The sequence below is a fragment of the Scylla paramamosain genome, chromosome 41 (assembly GCF_035594125.1).
Source record: "Scylla paramamosain isolate STU-SP2022 chromosome 41, ASM3559412v1, whole genome shotgun sequence".
NCBI classification, from domain to species: Eukaryota; Metazoa; Arthropoda; class Malacostraca; order Decapoda; family Portunidae; genus Scylla; species Scylla paramamosain.
Window position 1 is genome coordinate 8,366,205 of NC_087191.1, and position 19,543 is coordinate 8,385,747.

Below are 19,543 nucleotides of genomic sequence, written 5' to 3' on the forward strand. Positions count from 1 at the left end.
TGAAATGAGATTATCTTTTTTTGGCTTGTTTTGGCTTTGTGTTTTTAGTTCAGTGTTATGAAAAAAAGGAAAAAAAAATATCTTTAAAAATCTTGGTGAATAATTGATGTGAAATTGAGAAAATTCCCTTTTTTTTACATGTTTTGGTTTTGTGTTTTACTTCAATGATATGAGAAGAAAAGAAAAAAAAAAACTCTTGAAAAACCTTGATGGAAATTGTTTTTGGTGATGTGAAAAGGATTGAAATTCTCTCTTTTTGGCTTGTTTTGGTTTTGTTTTTTTACTTCAATATGGCTAAAAAATATAATTCTTGGAGTCTTGATGGAAAATGTTTTAGGTGACATGAAAATAAGGATGTTTGCTTTGTTACCTTTTGTTTTCTTTCCTGATGTAAATGGTACAAGTAAAAATAAATATATAAATAATAATAATAATAAAAATAATAATAATAATAATAATAATGATAATAATAATCTACTGTTGAGAAGTCAATATAAATGTTTTACTTGTGAAAATGAGAATGTTTTTCACTTAAACGGCACAAGTAAAGAAAGTCTGCTCATGAATTATTGATGTAAATATATAGCTGACAGTCTCTCTCTCTCTCTCTCTCTCTCTCTCTCTCTCTCTCTCTCTCTCTCTCTCTCTCTCTCTCTCTCTCTCTCTCTCTCTCTCTGATTAACGCAAATGAAAAATTACTCTTAAAATCTTCTTGCAATTACAATAACCATCCCTGCAACACTCCTGCAGGAATAAAAAAATTATAGTCCATAAAAATGCTGCAACACAATACAACGGAATCATTCCTCACCATTTCTGAATAAACTATTTCATAGAAACTGATTTCCTTAATGAAAAAAAAAAAGTACATCATATGCCCATTAAGAAAACATAAGAAAAATAAAGAAAGAAAGAAATAGGTAAAAAAATAAACTTCCACATAAAAAAAAGAAAATACATATTATCGGATTCCTCAAAAAAAAAGAAAAGGAAAGAAAAAAAGGAACAAAAATAAAGTACACAGTCATAGATTCATAAAAAAAAAATCCACAAAAACTAGTAATTCCTAAAAAAAGAAATAATAATAATGATAATAAACAAAATAAAATAAATCAATAACCAAACAAAAAATATAATCAAAGAGCCTGGGAGAGAAACTAAGAGGAGGGAGAGACTTGAGAGGGAGAGGGTGGCTGTGGGAGAGGGTGTGAGGGAGAGGATGACTGGGGGAGGGTGTGGAGTGGACCTAAGGACACACACACCTCCTCAGCCCTCCTGGTCACCTCCACAAAGCCCTGAGTCACCAACTGAAGGGCTGCTACTGTATGCTGGTGCCTCTGTCTACCCTCCTCACCCTGGCAAGAGAGAGAGAGAATAGAGGAAAGGTTAGCATTAGGAAGAGATAACACAGGACTGGTTAGTATTATAAGACTATTTCTTTCTATCAATGAGTTTGAGTAAATCTTCTCTAGCATGATTAATCCCTACCCTGCACCTCCTCCAATCCTGAGACCACAGCAAGGCCCACAGCACACACTGGTTCACCCCTGCCCCTTCACAATGAGGCTGTTCCCTACCCTGCACCTCCTCCAGTCCCTAGCAGACACTATTCCTGTCAATACCCATACAAATCAAAGTAAACATTCTTAAACACTCTCTTGCATCACTCATTATTACTAGACTTCCGCATCTCTTGCATACCCAATACTCACTACTCTCCTGCTGGCTGCCTCACACTGCCTCCACACTGCTCCCTTCCCTTTCAGCAGTGTGGCTCTGTCCTATCACTGACCACAGATTAAACATTTATATTCTTGATAAACCTTCCCTCTCCCTCTCATCAATACACTCACTGCCTTCCTGCTGGCTGCCTCACACTGCCTCCACAGCGCTCCCTTGCCCTCCAGTAGTGTGGCTTCGTCCTCCAGCTTCCACACCTCCCCGTACACTTGTGTCTCCTGCAGAAGGGGCAAAAGAAGGCTAAACTGATTGGTTCTTTTAGTTCTTTCTTGTTTCTTTTCTTTCTTTCTTTTTTGAGGAGGAGCAGTATTATAAGGTCTCTCTCTCTCTCTCTCTCTCTCTCTCTCTCTCTCTCTCTCTCTCTCTCTCTCTCTCTCTCTCTCTCTCACCTTGGCCCTCAGACAGTGAAGGAGGGCTTCACACAGCCTGGTCTGGGAAGTGAGGTCCTCCAGGGTGGTGTACTGTGCCTTCCGCAGGTCACACACCTCCTCTTCCAGCACCTTCAGTTCACCCCTCTGGAACTGGTCTATTTCCCTGTTTGGGTTAGAAATGTTTTGAAATGCTTGGGAATGTTTAGGAATGTATGGAAGTGTTCGGGAATGTTTGGAAGTGTTTGGAAATGTTTGGGAATGTTTGGAAGTGTTTGGGAATGTTTGGAAGTGTTTGGGAATGTTTGGAAGTGTTTGGAAATGTTTGGGAATGTTTGGAAGTATTAGGTAATGTTTGGAAGTGTTTGGAAATGTTTGGAAATGTTTGGAAGTGTTTGGGAATGTTTGGAAATGTTTGGAAGTGTTTTTATAGTTTTTAAATTTTTTATACCAAAATATACCTGTTTTTCCTTTCTATTATACTTTTTTCCCCTCCTCACCCTTTTCCTTCCTTATCCTATTTTCCTTTTCCCTTCCTCATCCTCATCCTCATTTTCCTTCTTTATTCTTCTTCCCCTTTTCCTCCTCCCACTGTTCCTTATCCCTTCCTATCTCCTTCCACTCCCTCTCCTCCCTCCCCCCCAACACACACACACACACACACACACACTTCACCAGGTCACCAGCTCGGAGTCTCTGTGTCTGTAGGAGCTGTGGGTGACCTAAGCTGTCCTCCTTTGACCTCTCCTGTGTCTTTTTGATCTCTTCCCTCAGTTCTTCATTGGAGCTCTGCAGGAAGTGATGGTGGTGGAAGATAATAGAAATAGTAGAAGAAAAGGATAAAAGAACAATAATAATAGTATGAATACAAAAAACACCCTTGAAAAAACATGTGTAACTTCATCTAAAAATTTTTAAACTGTATAAAAAAAAACACCCTTGAAAACTCATATAACTTCATCTAGAGCCTTTGGAGCCATAAAAACACTCTTGAAAACCTGTGTTAATTCAATTAGAGCCTTTGGAACCATAAAACACCCTTAAAAACATGTAGCTTTGACTAGAGCTTTTGAGAAAAAACAAAAAAAACATGCAACTTCAATTAGAACCTTTGAACCATAAAAAAAACCACCCTTGAAAGACCTGTGTAACTTCAACTAAACTGTTTTGAACAATAAAAATGCCCTTGAAAAACTTGTGTAACTTCAACTAAACTGTTTTGAACAATAAAAATGCCCTTGAAAAACCTGTGTAACTTCAACTAAACCCCATTTGAACCATAAAACACCCTTGAAAACCTGTGCAACTTCAACTAAACTCTTTTGAACCATAAAAACACCCATGAAAACCTGTGTCATTTCAACTGGAGCCTTTGGAACCATAAAAACACTCTTGAAAACATATGCAACTTCAACTAGAGGCTTTGAAACTATAAAAAACATCCTTGAAAAACCTGTGTCACTTCAACTACAGCCTTTTGAACCTTCAAAAATCTGTCACTTCAACTACAGCCTTTTGAACCTTGAAAAACCTGTCACTTCAACTACAGCCTTTTGAACCTAAAAAAAAAAAAAAAAAAAAAAAAAAAAAAAAAAAAAAAAAAAAAAAAAAACTCACTTCAACAATAGCCTTTTGAACCTCATAAAACCTGTGTCACTTCAACTACAGCCTTTTGAACCTTCAAAAACCTGTCACTTTAACTACAGCCTTTTGAACCTTGAAAAACCTGTGTCACTTCAACTACGAGTACAGCCTTTTGAACCTCGTAAAACCTGTGTCACTTCAACTAAAGCCTTTTGAACCTTGAAAAACCTGTCACTTCAACTACAGCCTTTTGAACCTTGAAAAACCTGTCACTTCAACTACAGCCTCTTGAACCTTGTGACACTTCAACTAAAGCCTTTTGAACCTTGAAAAACTTGTCACTTCAACTAGAGCCTTTGGAGAGTAGTGGAGGTGTGACACAGAAGTGTTTTGGAATACTATCTTCAATCTGACTTACTATGATGTCTGCCAGCTGTGTGTTTATCTGGGCCAGCTCCTCCTCCAGGCAGGTTCTCCTAGCCTTAACTTTCTGCAGGAGTGCCTCGGCTTGACTCAGGGCCAGGGATGGGGGTGGGTCCTCTCTCACCACCTCCACCTCCTCCACTGTGGTTATCTGAGGTGGTAGTGGTAGTGGTGGTGGTGGTGGTGGTGATTCGCTGTTGCTACTACTATTACTACTACTATTACTATTATTATTGTAGTGATGTGAGCTATTGGTACTGCTACTGCTTCTACTGCTACTATTACTGGTATGACTACTACTACTACTGCTTCTGTTAATACTATTTCTACAGCTAGTACTGCTATGTTAGTCAGACATGTGGGAAAAGGAAGGTAATATAAATGATCTAGTCTACTATTTTTATAACTACTACTACTACTTCTTGTCACCTTTCTCTTCCTACTTCCACTACAACTACTACTACTTTATAACTTCTCCTCCTGCTCCAACTACTACTACTACTACTTTTCCTTCTCTCCTTCTCCTCCTTGTACTACTACTTCTATAATTCCTGCTCTTTATCCTCCTCTTCTTACTACTATTACCCTCCTCCACCTCCTTCTCCTCTTCCAACAAATATTACTACTACTTCTCCTTTTCTGCTCCTCCTCCTTATACTACTACTAAAACTCCTGTTCCTCCTCCTCTTATGTCTCCCACTCCTCCTCCACCAGCACCACCACTTACCTCAGCAGGACTGACAGCAGGAGGCACAAAACGAGAGGCCATTACTTCTTCCGATGAAAGTTTAGCCTGTCATTGGGAACACACGCAAACAAATTATTACCATCTCTCTCAGGAAGGTACCACAACTTTTCATAAGACAATAGAGACACTGACCCATACAGAAAGGTTTATAGTTGAGGAAATAGAAAGACACTTGGGAATTAACACCATTTCTCTCCCTTTCCCTCTCTCATGGATTTATTTTTTTTCTACGGCAACACACACTGATGCACACACTTCTCTCAAAACAAAAGACTTAGGTATTAAGGGAGAGACTACCTTACCTGAGAGAGTTTAAAAAGGAGAGACACTAGAGAACCAACACCACTTCTCTCTGTCTTTCAAGGAGTAACCTGCCCTCTAAGGTAAAACACACACACACACACACACACACAGTCATTCAGGGATGCTAGCTTACCTGAGAGAGGGCTAGAAGAGGCAGCACACCACAGAACTGCAAGCCATCACCACCATCACCACTGCAGCCTGCCATCATCCTGTCTTCACTATATCTTCAGTCTTTCCTCAGTTTGTCTTCAGTCTTTCCTCACTTTGTCCTCAGTCTTTCTTCAGCCTGTCTTCACTCCATTCCAGTTTGTCTTCACTCAGTCTTCAGCCTTTCCTCAGTTTATTTTCAGCCTGTTTTCAGTTTGTCTTCAGCTTGTCTTCAGCCTCTCCTCTCTCTGCTTCCTGCCAGCCACCACCTCAGCCTTATAATGAAAGCAGTGTGCTTGTGTTGTCTTCAGACTGTTTATGTTGTCTTCAGCCTCTCCTCTCCCTGCTTCCAGCCTATCACCACCTCAGCCTTATAATGAAAACAGTGTGCTTGTGTTGCTATCAGTGTGTTTGTGATGTCTTCAGCCTCTCCTCTCCCTGTTTTCAGCCCTCCATCACCTCAGCCTTATAACCAAATCAATGTGCTTGTGTTGCTACCATAATATCTTATCTATCACAATGGTCTGCAGTGATTTAACCCTTTCACAGCTGCTTGCCACACCTTTTATCAGTTATTAACCACTGACACATCTTTACTTGTTCTGCAGCCACCTCCAAACATTATATTACGTAGAAATTGCAAAACCTATTCTCTTAAGCCCTTTTCTTTCTTGTTGATGCTTGTAAAGTCATACATTACTTCTAGTCCAAAATAAATAAATAAATAAATAAATAAATAAATAAATAAGTAATTAAAATAAATAAATAAAACAAACTATTACCACTACTACTAATAATAAAATAAATGTGAGAGAGAGAGAGAGAGAGAGAGAGAGAGAGAGAGAGAGAGAGAGAGAGAGAGAGAGAGAGAGAGAGAGAGAGAGAGAGAGAGAGAGAGAGAGAGACTAAAAACATACATCTATAAGAAATATACACATCATTGAGGCAGTATATTTATTTCAGTTTATTTCACACATACAGAATTTTCGACGAAGAAGATGTAACATTTCTTAATTCACCCCACAAACACTCTCTCTCTCTCTCTCTCTCTCTCTCTAACAGTTCAAACAATATGGCTCCACTAATAATAACTAGAACCTAACAACAGACTTAACAAATGTTCCTAATAGTATATTCACTGTATTAATAACCTAACTACAACTACTACTACTACTACTACTACTACTACTACTACTACTACTACTACTACTACTAATGTTGCTGTCATTTTTATTACTCCTTCCTCACCCATTCACTAGTCAGGATAAGATAGATGGTGGAAATGGTGAGTTAGATAAATAAAGGAAGAACAAAGACAGCTGGATTAAAAAGTAAAGAATAAAAAGGAGACAGAAAAATAAATAAAGAATAATAGTTAGATTAGGAAAAAAAAAAATCAAAAGGTGGAGTTATAGAGAGAGCGAGCATGAGAGTGAGAGTGAGAGAAGGAATAGGAAGAGAGAAACAATAAGAACAGCTGGCTAGATAAGTAAACAAAAAATAACAAGTTAATATTTTGAGTTCCAGGTTGTTATAGAGTGCAACACACCTCATAATAATACTTTACCTCTAAGCATCACAGTATTACCGCTAACCACCACAAAATACAGGTACACAGGTTACGTGGGAGATGAAAACTGACTCAACCGTATAGGGGTACAAAAATATGATGGTGATTATGACAAGATTAATAAGTATCACAATGCAGTCATGGCCATTATTATTGCTAGGATAGTGAGGGATAACAGGGTACAAAAATATATATAATCTAAGGGTAATAGTGATTTGAAAGTGATAATGGGTAGCGAAAAAAATAATAATGAGTTTTATAGGGAGAAAAGCATGTTATGTAAAAATATGAGAATAATAACATAGAAAAAAGATATTATTAACTTTAGAAGGATTGAAAAAGTTAGAATATAAAGATTTGAGAATACTAACAGAGAAAATAATATTAATTTTGGAAGGATATAAGAAAAGGTTAAAATCTCTCTCTCTCTCTCTCTACATTCATTCTCTCTTCTATTTTCATCTTACTGTTTCCTTATTCAATTTTTCCTTTTCTTCAGTCACTTCTTTCTTCATAATTAAATGTTCACTTTCTCTCTCTTCCACCTTTATTTTCTCTTCCTGTTCTCTTTCTCTCATTTTCTCCTGATTCTCTGCTTCATCACTCATTTCCTTTTCCCCTGCACTTATTCTCTCCTCTTTTATCATATTGGCACTCCTTTCTTCCATATTCTCTTTCCTCACTCCATTTTCACTCATTTCCTTTTCTACATTTATCCTCTCCTCTTTCATCATTTCATCACTCATCTCACCATTAATACCCTCTTCTATATTATCTCTCATTTTCTCTCTTACACTTCTCTCCAATACTCCTACTACCTTATTCTTCCCTTCATCTTCACTGCTTTCCCCACTCACTTCCTCATCTTCACCCGAGCTTTCTGCGTCCCTAATTAGCACAGTGTCCTGAACAAGCAGACAAGTGTGGGGGACAAGGCCACTATGCTGAGGATACACTTGCCCACAGTCAATGCATATAGTTAAGCTTTGGTCTGAGTGTATTAATCTATGCTGTGCTAGGAGAGATCGCCGACAGTACACTTTTCTGCATTCCTTACATTCGAATCTCCTCTCTATTATCGCTTGTGTGTGTCTTGTAAGTGAGGTTTTGGCAGAAAAGGCTTTACCACACATCTCACAGCTTAGGTTCTCAGCAACGTGTGTTTTTCTGTGTGTCTGCAAGTCGTTTTTCGTCGGCAGAATTTCGTCGCATGTAACGCACTTGAATTTTGTGGCGTTTGTGTGCACCATCATGTGCTTCTTGAGGGAGACTTTCTGGCTGAATGCTTTGCCACACACCACGCATCTGTGCTTCCTGATGCCACTGTGTGTCTGGAGGTGAGTGTCCCGCGCCCCCTTCTGCGTAAAAGCCTTGCCGCACTCCTCACATGCGAAGTTTTTCACCCCTGCATGGATGAGCATGTGCGTGTTCAGCGTGCTCTTCTTGCCAAACACCTTGCCACACACCTCACACTTGAAGACACGTGCCTCTGGGTGTGAGAGCATGTGCTGAGCCAGGCCGGTCTTGTGGGTGAAGGTGTCCCCACACACCTCACATGCAAATGTCCTGTCATGCCTGTGAGTGGAGAGGTGCTTGGTTAAGTTGTAGCGCTGGGAGTAACTGGTGCCACACTCCTCACAATGGTACTTCTTGATCCCTGTGTGAATAATTTCGTGCTTGGTGAGGTTGGAGCGCCGTGCAAATGCCTTGCCACACGCCTTGCACACGTAGTTCCTCTCCCCAGTGTGGACGACCCGGTGCTTATCCAGGCTGCTCTTCACTGCGAAAGTCTTGCCGCACTCCTCGCACCTGTGGTTCTTCTCGCTGGAGTGCGTGAGGCGGTGAGCAGTCAGTGTGCTCTGCTGGGTGAAGGCTCGGCCACACACCTCACACTTGTAACGTTTCTCCCCGGTGTGAATCAGGATGTGCTTGTTCAGAGTGCGTTTCTCAGTGAATAGTTTGCCGCACTCTGCACACTTGAATTTCTTTATCCCAAGGTGTATCAGCATGTGTTTCTTGAGACTGCCTCCCTCTGTCAGCCTCTTGCCGCACACTTCACACTCATACCTCTTGATTCCAGCATGACTCAGCTTGTGTTTCCTGTATGTCCGTTTGTTATTCATCACCTTCCCACACTCCTCACACTCCAACACTGCCACTTGCCTCACCTCACTCATTGTAACGCCTCCACACACACACTTAAATCTTCCAGCGTGACAGTCAAGGTTAAATATCAGTCTCTACCACACTACTGAGTCTAGCATTGTCTACCATTATCTACCACTACTTCCCATTCTCTCTCACCTCTCTTGATAGCCTAAATAGTCTCCTTGTGTTATAACAGGTACTTCCTTCTGTCCAGCCTGGGAGTAATGCTATTTTTTGCTTCTTCCTCTATAGTCTTCCAATCATGTCCAGCTGTGGGAAGAAAGAGTGCTCAGGTATTAGGCATGTTTCCTTGTGTTTCCTCTCTCTCTCTCTCTCTCTCTCTCTCTCTACTCCTTGTCTCTCCCATACCTTTCTTTCCCTTTATTTTTCTCTTCCTATCCCCATCTCTCTCTCTCTCTCTCTCTCTCTCTCATGTGAAGTGGTGATGTATATTACGGTGAATGTGAAAATTTCTAAAGGGTTTTTATTGTGTATTTCAATGTATGGGTGTTTTGGTTATGTACTCTATGTATATGGTGACCAAGCCTGTTCTCAGCATTGCATCAAAGATAGTTCAAATCACAATATAAAGCAAGTCAAGTAGTCTATCATATATTGGTGAGCTTTATTGGCAAGAGGCACAACACTTCAACATGTCCCTTCATTATTAAGTGACTGGTAATGATTTGTTTAATTCACTGGTCATGGTAAGTCAGTATTTCATTTATAAAGCCAAGAATTGCTGATGGCCCTTCCTGTCATGCCTTGATTCCTGGATTGTAGACCTAACAAACCTGATCCCTGTGTTTAGGTCCAACCTGGCCCAGTCTTTTGCCTAAACATTTTGCCTTCACAACTCACCTACACTCCAGGAAATACAGTGCCTAACATTTATGACCTGCAATTAAAACAAGTGAGTTACAACACATGTGGTTAAAGCTTGATAAAAGTTTCATGCCAAACTCAAATTAATGCACAAAACTTATATTTGGAACAAGGAGAAACAGACTTTTTGTGCTTTCAAGAGTAAATAAGTTGTCATTTAAAATCTGAAGTCAAGAAAATAAATCAAATAAACTATATAATGAACTAATGTTTGGAATAAATTGAGAAACTTTTTTTTTCATTCAAGAGTTAAGTTAGTTGTCATTTAAAATCTGAAATCAAAACAAAAAATTAATCACAAAACAGAAAGATACAGTTTGTTCACAAATTTCTGTCAAACAAATCATATGGAGCCATCAAGGTAATAATTACAATGAAAAGAGGCTGAGAGAAATTATTTTGAGTGGTCTGAAATCAAAACAACATACATTACTTATCACAAACCAAACCAACTATGAGTAGGTAATGTTCGAAAATAAGAAGCTCAGAAAGTTTCGAGAATTCAAGAGCATGTGTATCAGGAATTATTTACAATCTGAAACCAAAACAACACATTATGAACAACACAAAAAATTAAAGTTTAGTATAACATTTCTATCAGGCAACAAATTAGATCATAAAGCAAGGAGAGAGAGAGAGAGAGAGAGAGAGAGAGAGAGAGAGAGAGAGAGAGAGAGAGAGAGAGAGAGAGAGAGAGAGAGAGAGAGATTGTTTCATGCTCTTAAGAATAAATAAGTTGTCATTTATAATCTGAAACCAAAATAACACATTAATCATAGCATAAAACGGTAATTAAAAAATCCTACTGGACAAATGAAATCACAAAGAAATTAGGGTAAATTTATAGTTTAAGCCAATGTCCCCAATCTCTACCCACGGCCTCCCAATCCCTCAAGCAAGCTTGGGGGCCTGTGGGGAATGGGTTTTTTTTTGGGGGGGAGCCATATACAAGTGATATATGGACTTAAAAAATCTAGGGAAATTTCCCCAAAATCTAGAGAAATGTAGGGAAATTTCCCTAAATCTAGGGAAATTCTCTATATCTAGGAAAATACCCCAAACTCTCCCTCTCGCAATTTGACAAGACATTGAGAAGCACCTAACCTAACCTAACCTAAGCACCTAACCTAACCTAACCTGCCACGCAGGAAGATGCGTTCCTTCCAGGAAAGTTCCTTTAAAGTCAGAAACGCTGAAGTTGCACTGCTTACTGCGCTTCTTTTTCGGCAGCTTGCGGTACCGGCCGCAATACCACACACGCCTGTCACTGCGCAGCTTACACGGCGTGTGGCACTCGGGACACTCGACTGCAGTGGGTAAAACGCCGTGTTCCCTCAAGAACTGGTAGCACAAGTCGTCTTTGCGGTGAAACGTAGCGATGAAGAGCCAATAATCAAATTTGCAACCAGCACAAGTAACGTCAACAGTACCCATGGCGGAAGTGACCGGAAGCGGTGTGCACACACCTGCCCGCACAGCTTATGGGTACTTATAGAGACATCCTATTGGTGCAACTCGTGGTGTTAAGTGGTGGTAGCACGTGATTGGCCCGAGGAATTATAGACACAGTGACCCTATCCAGCAGCTACCCACAATTCAAAGCATTAAACAACTGAAGTTCAGGCAACAATACACCATTTATGTTTACCTGTGGACTTAGAAAAAGTTGAGAGCGCTGTGCATTCCCAGGCCTATTGTGGCGTTATTATTAATTTCCGACAAGTAGTGTAATCATTAGAAATTATGTGAATAGTGAGAACAAAATGAGGTAGTTATTACCACGTAGTGTGTAATGGCTTAAACTATAATAATACCGAAATTAGCCAATGCGAGAGATTGTTTTATACTTTCAAGAGTAAAACAAGACTAATTTACAATATGAAACCAAAACATCTCATTAATCCCAAACAAACATACTAAGGTCAAAGTGTCATCTCCCACCACACACCCGAACACCAAGCCACAACACGTAAACATGACCCAATATGATCTTTCCTGACCCTCCCTCCTCCCGCCCGCTCCCCGATACCGCCTCACAACACACACATCTCATTAATAACACGCTGATATAACACAGACTCTACCTGTATTGGCGTGTGTTTGACCTGTGCGGACGTGTGTGGGGGCGCGGCGTGCAGGGGAACGGCGTGAGGGAGGGTATAAAGAAAGATATGAGGGGAATGGTTTAAAGGGAAGGTTTAAAGGTACCAACTTGCTGCTGTGACAATAACAAACCCGCGCGCTGTTGCCAGTTCGTCTTTTACTAGTTTTGTTTATTTATTTCTTTTTTGTTTTTCATGATAAAAAAATATATAAAATTTAATAATGTAAAGTAAAAGTGGTCGTATTATCGACTTTTCTTATGTATTTCATCATTTCTTGAGGCAATAACAGAGTGCTGTTGCCATGATATTTTACTGGTCTTATTTATTTGGCTTTCTTGGTGGCTAATGATTGAAAAGGACATGAAAACTACTCTCTCTAATTATATGAAATAAAAGTGATCTTAAAGTCTACTGCTTTTATCCATTTGCTTCCTGTCTGAGGTAAAAACATACTTGCGCGGTGTTGCCATATCTTATTTTACTAGTCTGATTTATTTATTTATATTTTTTGTTCCCGATGATCGAAAAGTTTATGACGAAATACTCCTTTTCATAACATAGAATAAAAAGGATATCAGATACTTCAATATACGTACCTAATTACCTGATTCATTAATTTTCTCATCACACTTATTTTTCCACTTGCAGACTGATTTCCTTGTATTTTAATAGTTATACCTGGGAAGGAACATAATTGCTACTATTACTACTAGTACAATCTCTCGCCTTTCCTGCATCTCCTCACTTTCAGATCGATTACCTCGTATATTTCAATGAAAAGTCCTGGGAAAGAATGCAACAACTACTACTATAACTAGACTACCATCAATACTATTCAAAAACGATTACTACCATTACTACCCCTCCCGACACAAGGAGAGCCAACCAAACACGCATCACTTTCCATTCTTTAATCACGTCACACTGAACACAAGAGGCAAATGACACATGAATATTAAAATGTACAAATAATATCTTTTACGTAGATTTGTATTTGTTACCAGTCTAGTCTTGCATCCTACGCCTAGTTAAATTTTCCTGTTAATCTTTTCATTGTTATATTACATTTACCTTCCTTAACTAATAATATCTTTCACCAGGAATAATGATTACGAGAGTAGCGTATTTAGTTATAATCTATAGTTTTAGTTTCTAGTTAACTTTCTATGTAGTAATGAAGCTACATAATTTCAGTTATATATGATTTTTTTCCTAAACTTATCTTTCAACAGGAACAAACAGTGAACAGAGTATTAATTTTGGCTTATCTAGTCTTATATTCTACCTGTACTTGCACTAACAAAGCTGCCCTAATATTTTTTTCACTGTTGACACATCATTCCTTACGTAATACTAATAAATGCAATATACTTCACCAGGAATAATGATAAACAGTGACCAAAGCATTAATTACCAGTCTGGTCTTGTATTCTACCTGTACCTTCACTAACCTAACCTACTAATCTTTTCACTTCTATTCATCACATTCACTGCACCAACATGTCCACCTTCATTACATCCTTGCCTTAATCTCTTACTTTTTCACCTCATATCACCTCTCGTAGTCAATCCCTCTGGTAATCTTTTCACTTTTAATGACTTGGCACCAATATTTTCACTTGCATTTCATCATTCTTGCCTTATTCATCTCTTACTGTTCACCTTAAGCTTCCACATTAAAATACAGTCATGTCTCAGCCGCTCAACGACTCTTGAAGCAATGCCTCCCTGTCTCTTTTGTAATCAGTGTGAAGACGAGTGTTGGCAAGGCTGTTTCAGTGTCTTATGAAGGATACAGGATATACATTAATGTTTCTGTATATTTGGCTGGGTATACATTAGTTAGCTGGTTGAATTTGCACTGAGGTTACTACTGTTTCTACTACTACTGTTGTTACTATTACTACTACTACTACAGATTTCTACATAACATTTGGAACCATGATGTTACAAAGAATTATCACTACTACTACTACTATTACTATTATTACTACTACAAATTTCTACATAACATTTGGAACCACAATATTACAAAGGGTAAATACTACTACTACTACTACTACTACTACTACTATAATAACTCAAGATTACTACGACTATTATTATTACAACTGATGCTTACTTCTACATAGCATTTGAAATCACAATACTACACACCTTAATGCATAAAGGTCTACTACTACTACTACTACTACTACTACTACTACTACTACTACCGTATTACAATCTAAAAAAAATAAAAAATTACAACTATATTTCAACACTACAAACAACACAATGAAACAAATAAACCAAAAGCAAGCAAACAAACAAACAAACAAACAAACAAACAAACAAACAAACAAACAAACAAACAGACACACCACTGACAACCATTTCACTGTATGAACAAATTGCATGACTCACTGTTGAAAAAATAAACAAACACAACAGAAAGAAAACAAAATAGATTAAAAGTAAAGTGAAAATAAATAAACAAAAAAAATTGCTGTATTAAAAAAAAAAAAAATAAAAAAAAAAATAAATGAATAAAAACACATTCACTAGGAAAAACGTATGCAAAAAAAATTGACTTATGATTAAAATTAATACAAATATACAATTGAGACTTGAATAAACCACAATGTGAAAAAAAAGGAAAAAATGTTAAGATATGAGAGAGAGAGAGAGAGAGAGAGAGAGAGAGAGAGAGAGAGAGAGAGAGAGAGAGAGAGAGAGAGAGAGAGAGAGAGAGAGAGAGAGAGAGAGAGAGAGAGAGAGAGAGAGAAACAAAACTACATTCATTATACAAACACTAACTCAAAATTTTCTATTAAACTCTACAGGTCACCAGTGAGAATTTGACACACACACACACACACACACACACACACACACACAGTCACTCTCCCTCTTGGTCACTATTCTTACAAGTATTCTTAATTTATATTTCTAACACCACTATCACAGAAGCCAAAAATATATACAGCACCGGTGTATGAAAGAAATACAACACTTAAGGGGGGGGGAGGGGGTGTTGTATGTTGTATTAATCTATTCTTATTTTTTACTCCTTTATTTTCCTTCTTTTATATTCAGTTCATCAGTTTTCTGTATGATTAAACTATTATATTATTTTTTTTTGCTTCTTCATTCTCTTTCTTTATTATTCAGTTTATTTTTCTTCTTCATCATTCACTTGTATTCACTTTTCCTTATTTTTATTCGCTTACTCCTGTTTCCTCTCCTTCTTCCTGTCTTATTAGTTCTTCTCCTTTTCCTCCTTCATTCTCTTCACCATCACCCATTTCTTTCACTTTCCATTTCTCCTCACTCACTCCCTTCTCTTCCTCGTCCTCCTCCTCCTCCTCCTCATCATCATTATCACCATCACTATCATTCTTGCCTTCTTCTTTCTTTGCTACTAAATCCACACTCACTTTCTCCTCTCCTTCAGAACCCTCCTCCTTTACCTTCCACTTCTCCTCCTCCTCCTCCTCCTCCTCCTGGTCATTCCCCTCACTCAATCTCCCATTACCAACACTCAGCTCTCCATCACTAGCTCCCCCATCTGAGCCCCTCATGAGCACCGTATCCTGGACTAAGAGACAGGTGTGGGGTACAAGGCCATTCTGCATGGGGTACACCTGTCCACAGTCCACACAGCTCGTTAGGCTCAGGTCAGAGTGCAGGTGTGTGTGTTGAAGGAGGTCGGCGCGGTGACAGAACGCCTTGCCGCAAACCTCGCACTCAAACTTGCTCTGTCCAACTGTGTGGCGCAGAAGGGAGCTCTTGCAGGTGAATGTTCTGCCACAGTTTGCACACTCGCAGTCCTCCGCCGTGTGCGTCTGTTTGTGTGAACGTAGCTCCTTTTTCGACGGGAAGAGCTGGCCACATCTGACGCACTCGAACCGCCTCCCTTCATCATGTGTCAGGGAGTGTTTCTTCAGCGAGCTCTTCTGCGTGAACAGCTTGCCACACTTCTCACACTGGTGCTTGCGGATGTCCTGGTGCGTGAGGGCGTGGATGTCCCGCACCCCCTTCTGCGTGAAAGCCTTGCCACACACGTCACAGGAGTACTTCTTTATCCCTGAGTGAATCAGGAGGTGTTGGTTCAAATTGTTCTTCTTATTGAATCCCTTCCCACACACCTCACACACATACTCCCTTGCGTCTGTGTGGCCAAGCATGTGCTGCCCCAACGCTGACTTCTGTATGTACGCCTTGCCACACACAGGACACACATAGTTTCTCTCGCCCGTGTGTGTCATGAGGTGCTTTCCAAGGTTACATTTCTGCGAGAAGCACTTGCCACACTCGTCACACTTGAATTTCTTGTAGCCAGTGTGGACGGCCGCATGCTTGCTGAGGGAGGAGCGCAGACCGAACACTTTCCCACACTCCTGGCACTCGAACTTCCTCTCCCCCATGTGAAATGCAATGTGTTTGTTCAAAATGCTCTGTGCCGCGAATAGTTTCCCGCACATCTCGCACTTGAAGTTCTTCTCGGTGACGTGGGTGTACTTGTGAGCCGTCAGCGTGCCCTTCTCGGTGAACGCTCGGCCGCACACGTCACACTTGAACCTCTTCTCCCCGGTGTGTATCAGGATGTGCTTGGTGAGTGTGCTCTTGTCGGTGAACTGCTTGCCACACTCCCAACACTCATGTTTCTTTATCCCTAAGTGGATGAGTCGGTGCTTCTTCAGACTGCCGCGCTCCGAGAACTTCTTGCCACACACCTCACACTCATGCTTCTTGATGCCCGTGTGTGTGAACTTGTGCTTCTTGAGGTTCTGCTTGGAGCTCAGGACCTTGCCACACTCCTCGCACTCAAACTTGGTGATGCGAACTTGTCTCAGCTCACTCATGGTGCTGGTGTTCCTCAGGGTGCCACACACACACACACTAGGTTCTTCAGTTCAGACACAGGAAGTAGCCATGACAGCTCCCTCAGTGTTCCTTCTTCACTTTAGACATGAAAATTTGCCACAACACAGCTGTTTTAGTGTTCCTCAGGGCATGACACACCCTGGCTAGTTTAGACATGGAAAGTAACCCCAACACACCTTATTTAGTGTTCCTTCTTCAATTCAGACAGAGAAAGTAATTGTAACATGGTTCATTTAGTGTTCCTTCTTCAATTTAGACAAGGGAACAAACCACAACACGGCTCATTTAGTGTTCATCGGAGCCACACACACACACACAGTACCTGAAGTTTACACATGGGACCTTGGTTATCAGTCCCTACCACAGCACAGGTCACTAAACAGTCAGAACATTTCATAACCTTCACCAGAAATGCCCAAATTATCTTAGAAGCTGAATGAAAAATTAAACACCTTATATGCTACACCAGAAGTACATATATATATAAAAAAGGTCTTTGTACATAAACAAAAACCGCAAACACAGTCTTAATCCTGAACCACAAACATACAAAGCACTTTTTACTTTAGCTTAAACCCCCCAAAAATATCAATCCTGCACTAGAAACAAACAAACCAATTAACAAGTAAACTAAACACCAGAAAAACAGAGCCTTAATCCTAAACCAGACACATACAAGACACTTTCCACCTAAACTAAAAAAATCTTAAAGCCTAAACCATAAACAAGCACTTCACACTTCACACTACAAATTACTGAAGTGTTTCACAGGCTCAGTGAGAGGTGACAGAGACACTTAGAGACTCGCTTCCCACTCTCTGTCTCACCTCACGCACTATTAACGTCTAACAAGGTGTGGTGTGTGTGTGTGTGTGTGTGTGTGTGTGTGTGTGTGTGTGTGTGTGTGTGTGTGTGTGTGTGTGTATGTGTGTGTGTGTGTGTGTTATATGAAGCACCTCCTCCCTCCCTGCCTGGCCTGGAGGTGCTGATGTGTGGCTGTGTCTAGGGTGTCTTGTGCTGTTCTTCTCCCTGTGGTTCTCTCCCCTGGTCACCTCCAGTCCCTGTGGGAAAAGCACAAATGTTAAACAGAAGTAACTGTAATTCAGACAGAAAAAAAACAATAAAAAAATAAATAAAATAAAGTAAGATCAAATGAAAAAACAAAGAGATAATAAGAGAAAGAGAGAGAGAGAGAGAGAGAGAGAGAGAGAGAGAGAGAGAGAGAGAGAGAGAGAGAGAGAGAGAATTAAAATCAAGCTCAAAAATTCAACTAACTTCACCATTTCATAAACAAGCATCAAAACACACAGACACACACACACACACACACAAACATACAACTATAAATAAAGCAACAAAAGCAAACAAGATCAAATAAAAAAAACAAAAATTTCTCCAACAAATAAGTAAGCACAAATCTCACAAGTGTACCTGAATAACTTGACACGGTGGCTTGCATCAACCAGCGGCCTCAGTGATGACAGGTAAGGGTGACCACGTGACACTCCTGCATGCAAGCCAGACTCCAGTGGTGGGCCATCTCAAATCTGAAAGGCAAGAGGAAAAATTAAGGTCTTTAAGTGATATTGGGGTCTTTAAATAGTATTGGGGATCTTTCATCGGTATTGGATTTTTAAGTGTATTAGGTATTTTAAGTGGTATTAGGTCTTTAAGTGGTAAAAGAGACATAACAAGGGTGACAAACAAAATCTTCAGGGTCAGTAATGAGGATAGGATAAGAATTAACATTTTCAAACTTGATAAACTTACATTTCAAAGAGATTGTAAGAAACTGGTCTTCAAACAGAGAGGTGGATGACAGGAAGAGACTCGGTAATCAGGCTGTTAGTGCTGAATCACCAGGGAGCTTTGAGGGAATACCACTACAAGGCACTTAACACACCTGAGATCAAAACCTAATCTTAAGACAGTTAATTAATACTACTCTCACTTAACACACCTGGGATCATCTTAGTCTAACCCTCTCATGACTCAGGAGTTAAAAAGTAGTGAGGAACTGGACTAAGACTGGTTAATTAATACTACAAGGCACTGAACACACCCAAGATGAAAACCTAATCTGAGGATGACTTAGGAATTAAAAAAAATAGTGAGGAATTGGACTAGCACTCCCCACCTGGCTACACTGACATAACTCATTCACCCAACACACCTGAATTAACGCAAGCCTTACGTAACTTTGCCCTCTGATGAATACATTGACGAGTTATAGAGTTAAAACTAGCGAGGAATTGAACACCCGTCATCTGATCACCTCAACCAACACCACTCTCTCACCCAACACACTTGAACTAACAGACCTAACCTAACTCTGAACACACAGACAACTTAAGAATGAAAACAATAGAGAAGCACCGAGGAATCAAACTAATGCATTCTTACCTTACCCGGCAGAGCAGTTAGCACCACTCACTCTCTCAACATCCCTGAAACACCTGTACTGAACACCTGACATCTAGAAGAGCTAATTTACTCACTACATTAAAGATAACACGTCTTCATGTGGTGAAAATGGGAGATAATGTGAATAAAGAAGGCAGACACACTCACCTCAGCCTCCCAAACAATAACAAAAGCGCTGGTGCCACGTGTTCGCCTCTCTCCTTCCTGATGCTGATGTGCCACGTCT

At 39.8% G+C, this 19,543-nt stretch overlaps 2 protein-coding genes across 9 annotated transcripts; both read right to left on the bottom strand.

The window, feature by feature from the left end:
- Positions 1-357: 357 nt before the first annotated feature.
- Positions 358-12,165, bottom strand: LOC135092918 (zinc finger protein 708-like). Of its 7 annotated transcripts, XM_063991704.1 has the most exons (10): positions 12,004-12,164; positions 9,896-9,932; positions 9,191-9,304; positions 5,300-5,591; positions 4,843-4,908; positions 4,111-4,266; positions 2,779-2,897; positions 2,130-2,274; positions 1,854-1,958; positions 358-1,355 (listed from the first exon to the last, which is right to left on the bottom strand). In XM_063991704.1, exons 4-10 carry the CDS (start codon positions 5,375-5,377, stop codon positions 1,158-1,160), a joined length of 867 nt encoding a protein of 288 aa, XP_063847774.1. In that variant the 5' UTR covers positions 5,378-5,591; positions 9,191-9,304; positions 9,896-9,932; positions 12,004-12,164; the 3' UTR covers positions 358-1,157. The 7 variants fall into 7 exon arrangements, with proteins under 7 accessions (XP_063847774.1, XP_063847775.1, XP_063847769.1 ...); XM_063991705.1 differs by lacking the exons at positions 9,896-9,932; positions 12,004-12,164 and adding an exon at positions 11,837-11,859; XM_063991699.1 differs by lacking the exons at positions 358-1,355; positions 1,854-1,958; positions 2,130-2,274; ... (2 more) ...; positions 4,843-4,908; positions 5,300-5,591 and having other exon boundaries at positions 6,257-9,304; positions 12,004-12,165.
- Positions 12,166-12,920: 755 nt separating this feature from the next.
- Positions 12,921-19,505, bottom strand: LOC135092919 (zinc finger protein OZF-like). 2 transcript variants are annotated; one of them, XM_063991707.1, is made up of 3 exons: positions 19,465-19,505; positions 18,325-18,440; positions 12,921-17,954 (listed from the first exon to the last, which is right to left on the bottom strand). In XM_063991707.1, exon 3 carries the CDS (start codon positions 16,869-16,871, stop codon positions 15,225-15,227), a length of 1,647 nt encoding a protein of 548 aa, XP_063847777.1. In that variant the 5' UTR covers positions 16,872-17,954; positions 18,325-18,440; positions 19,465-19,505; the 3' UTR covers positions 12,921-15,224. The 2 variants fall into 2 exon arrangements, with proteins under 2 accessions (XP_063847777.1, XP_063847778.1); XM_063991708.1 differs by lacking the exon at positions 19,465-19,505 and adding an exon at positions 18,664-18,814.
- Positions 19,506-19,543: the final 38 nt, after the last annotated feature.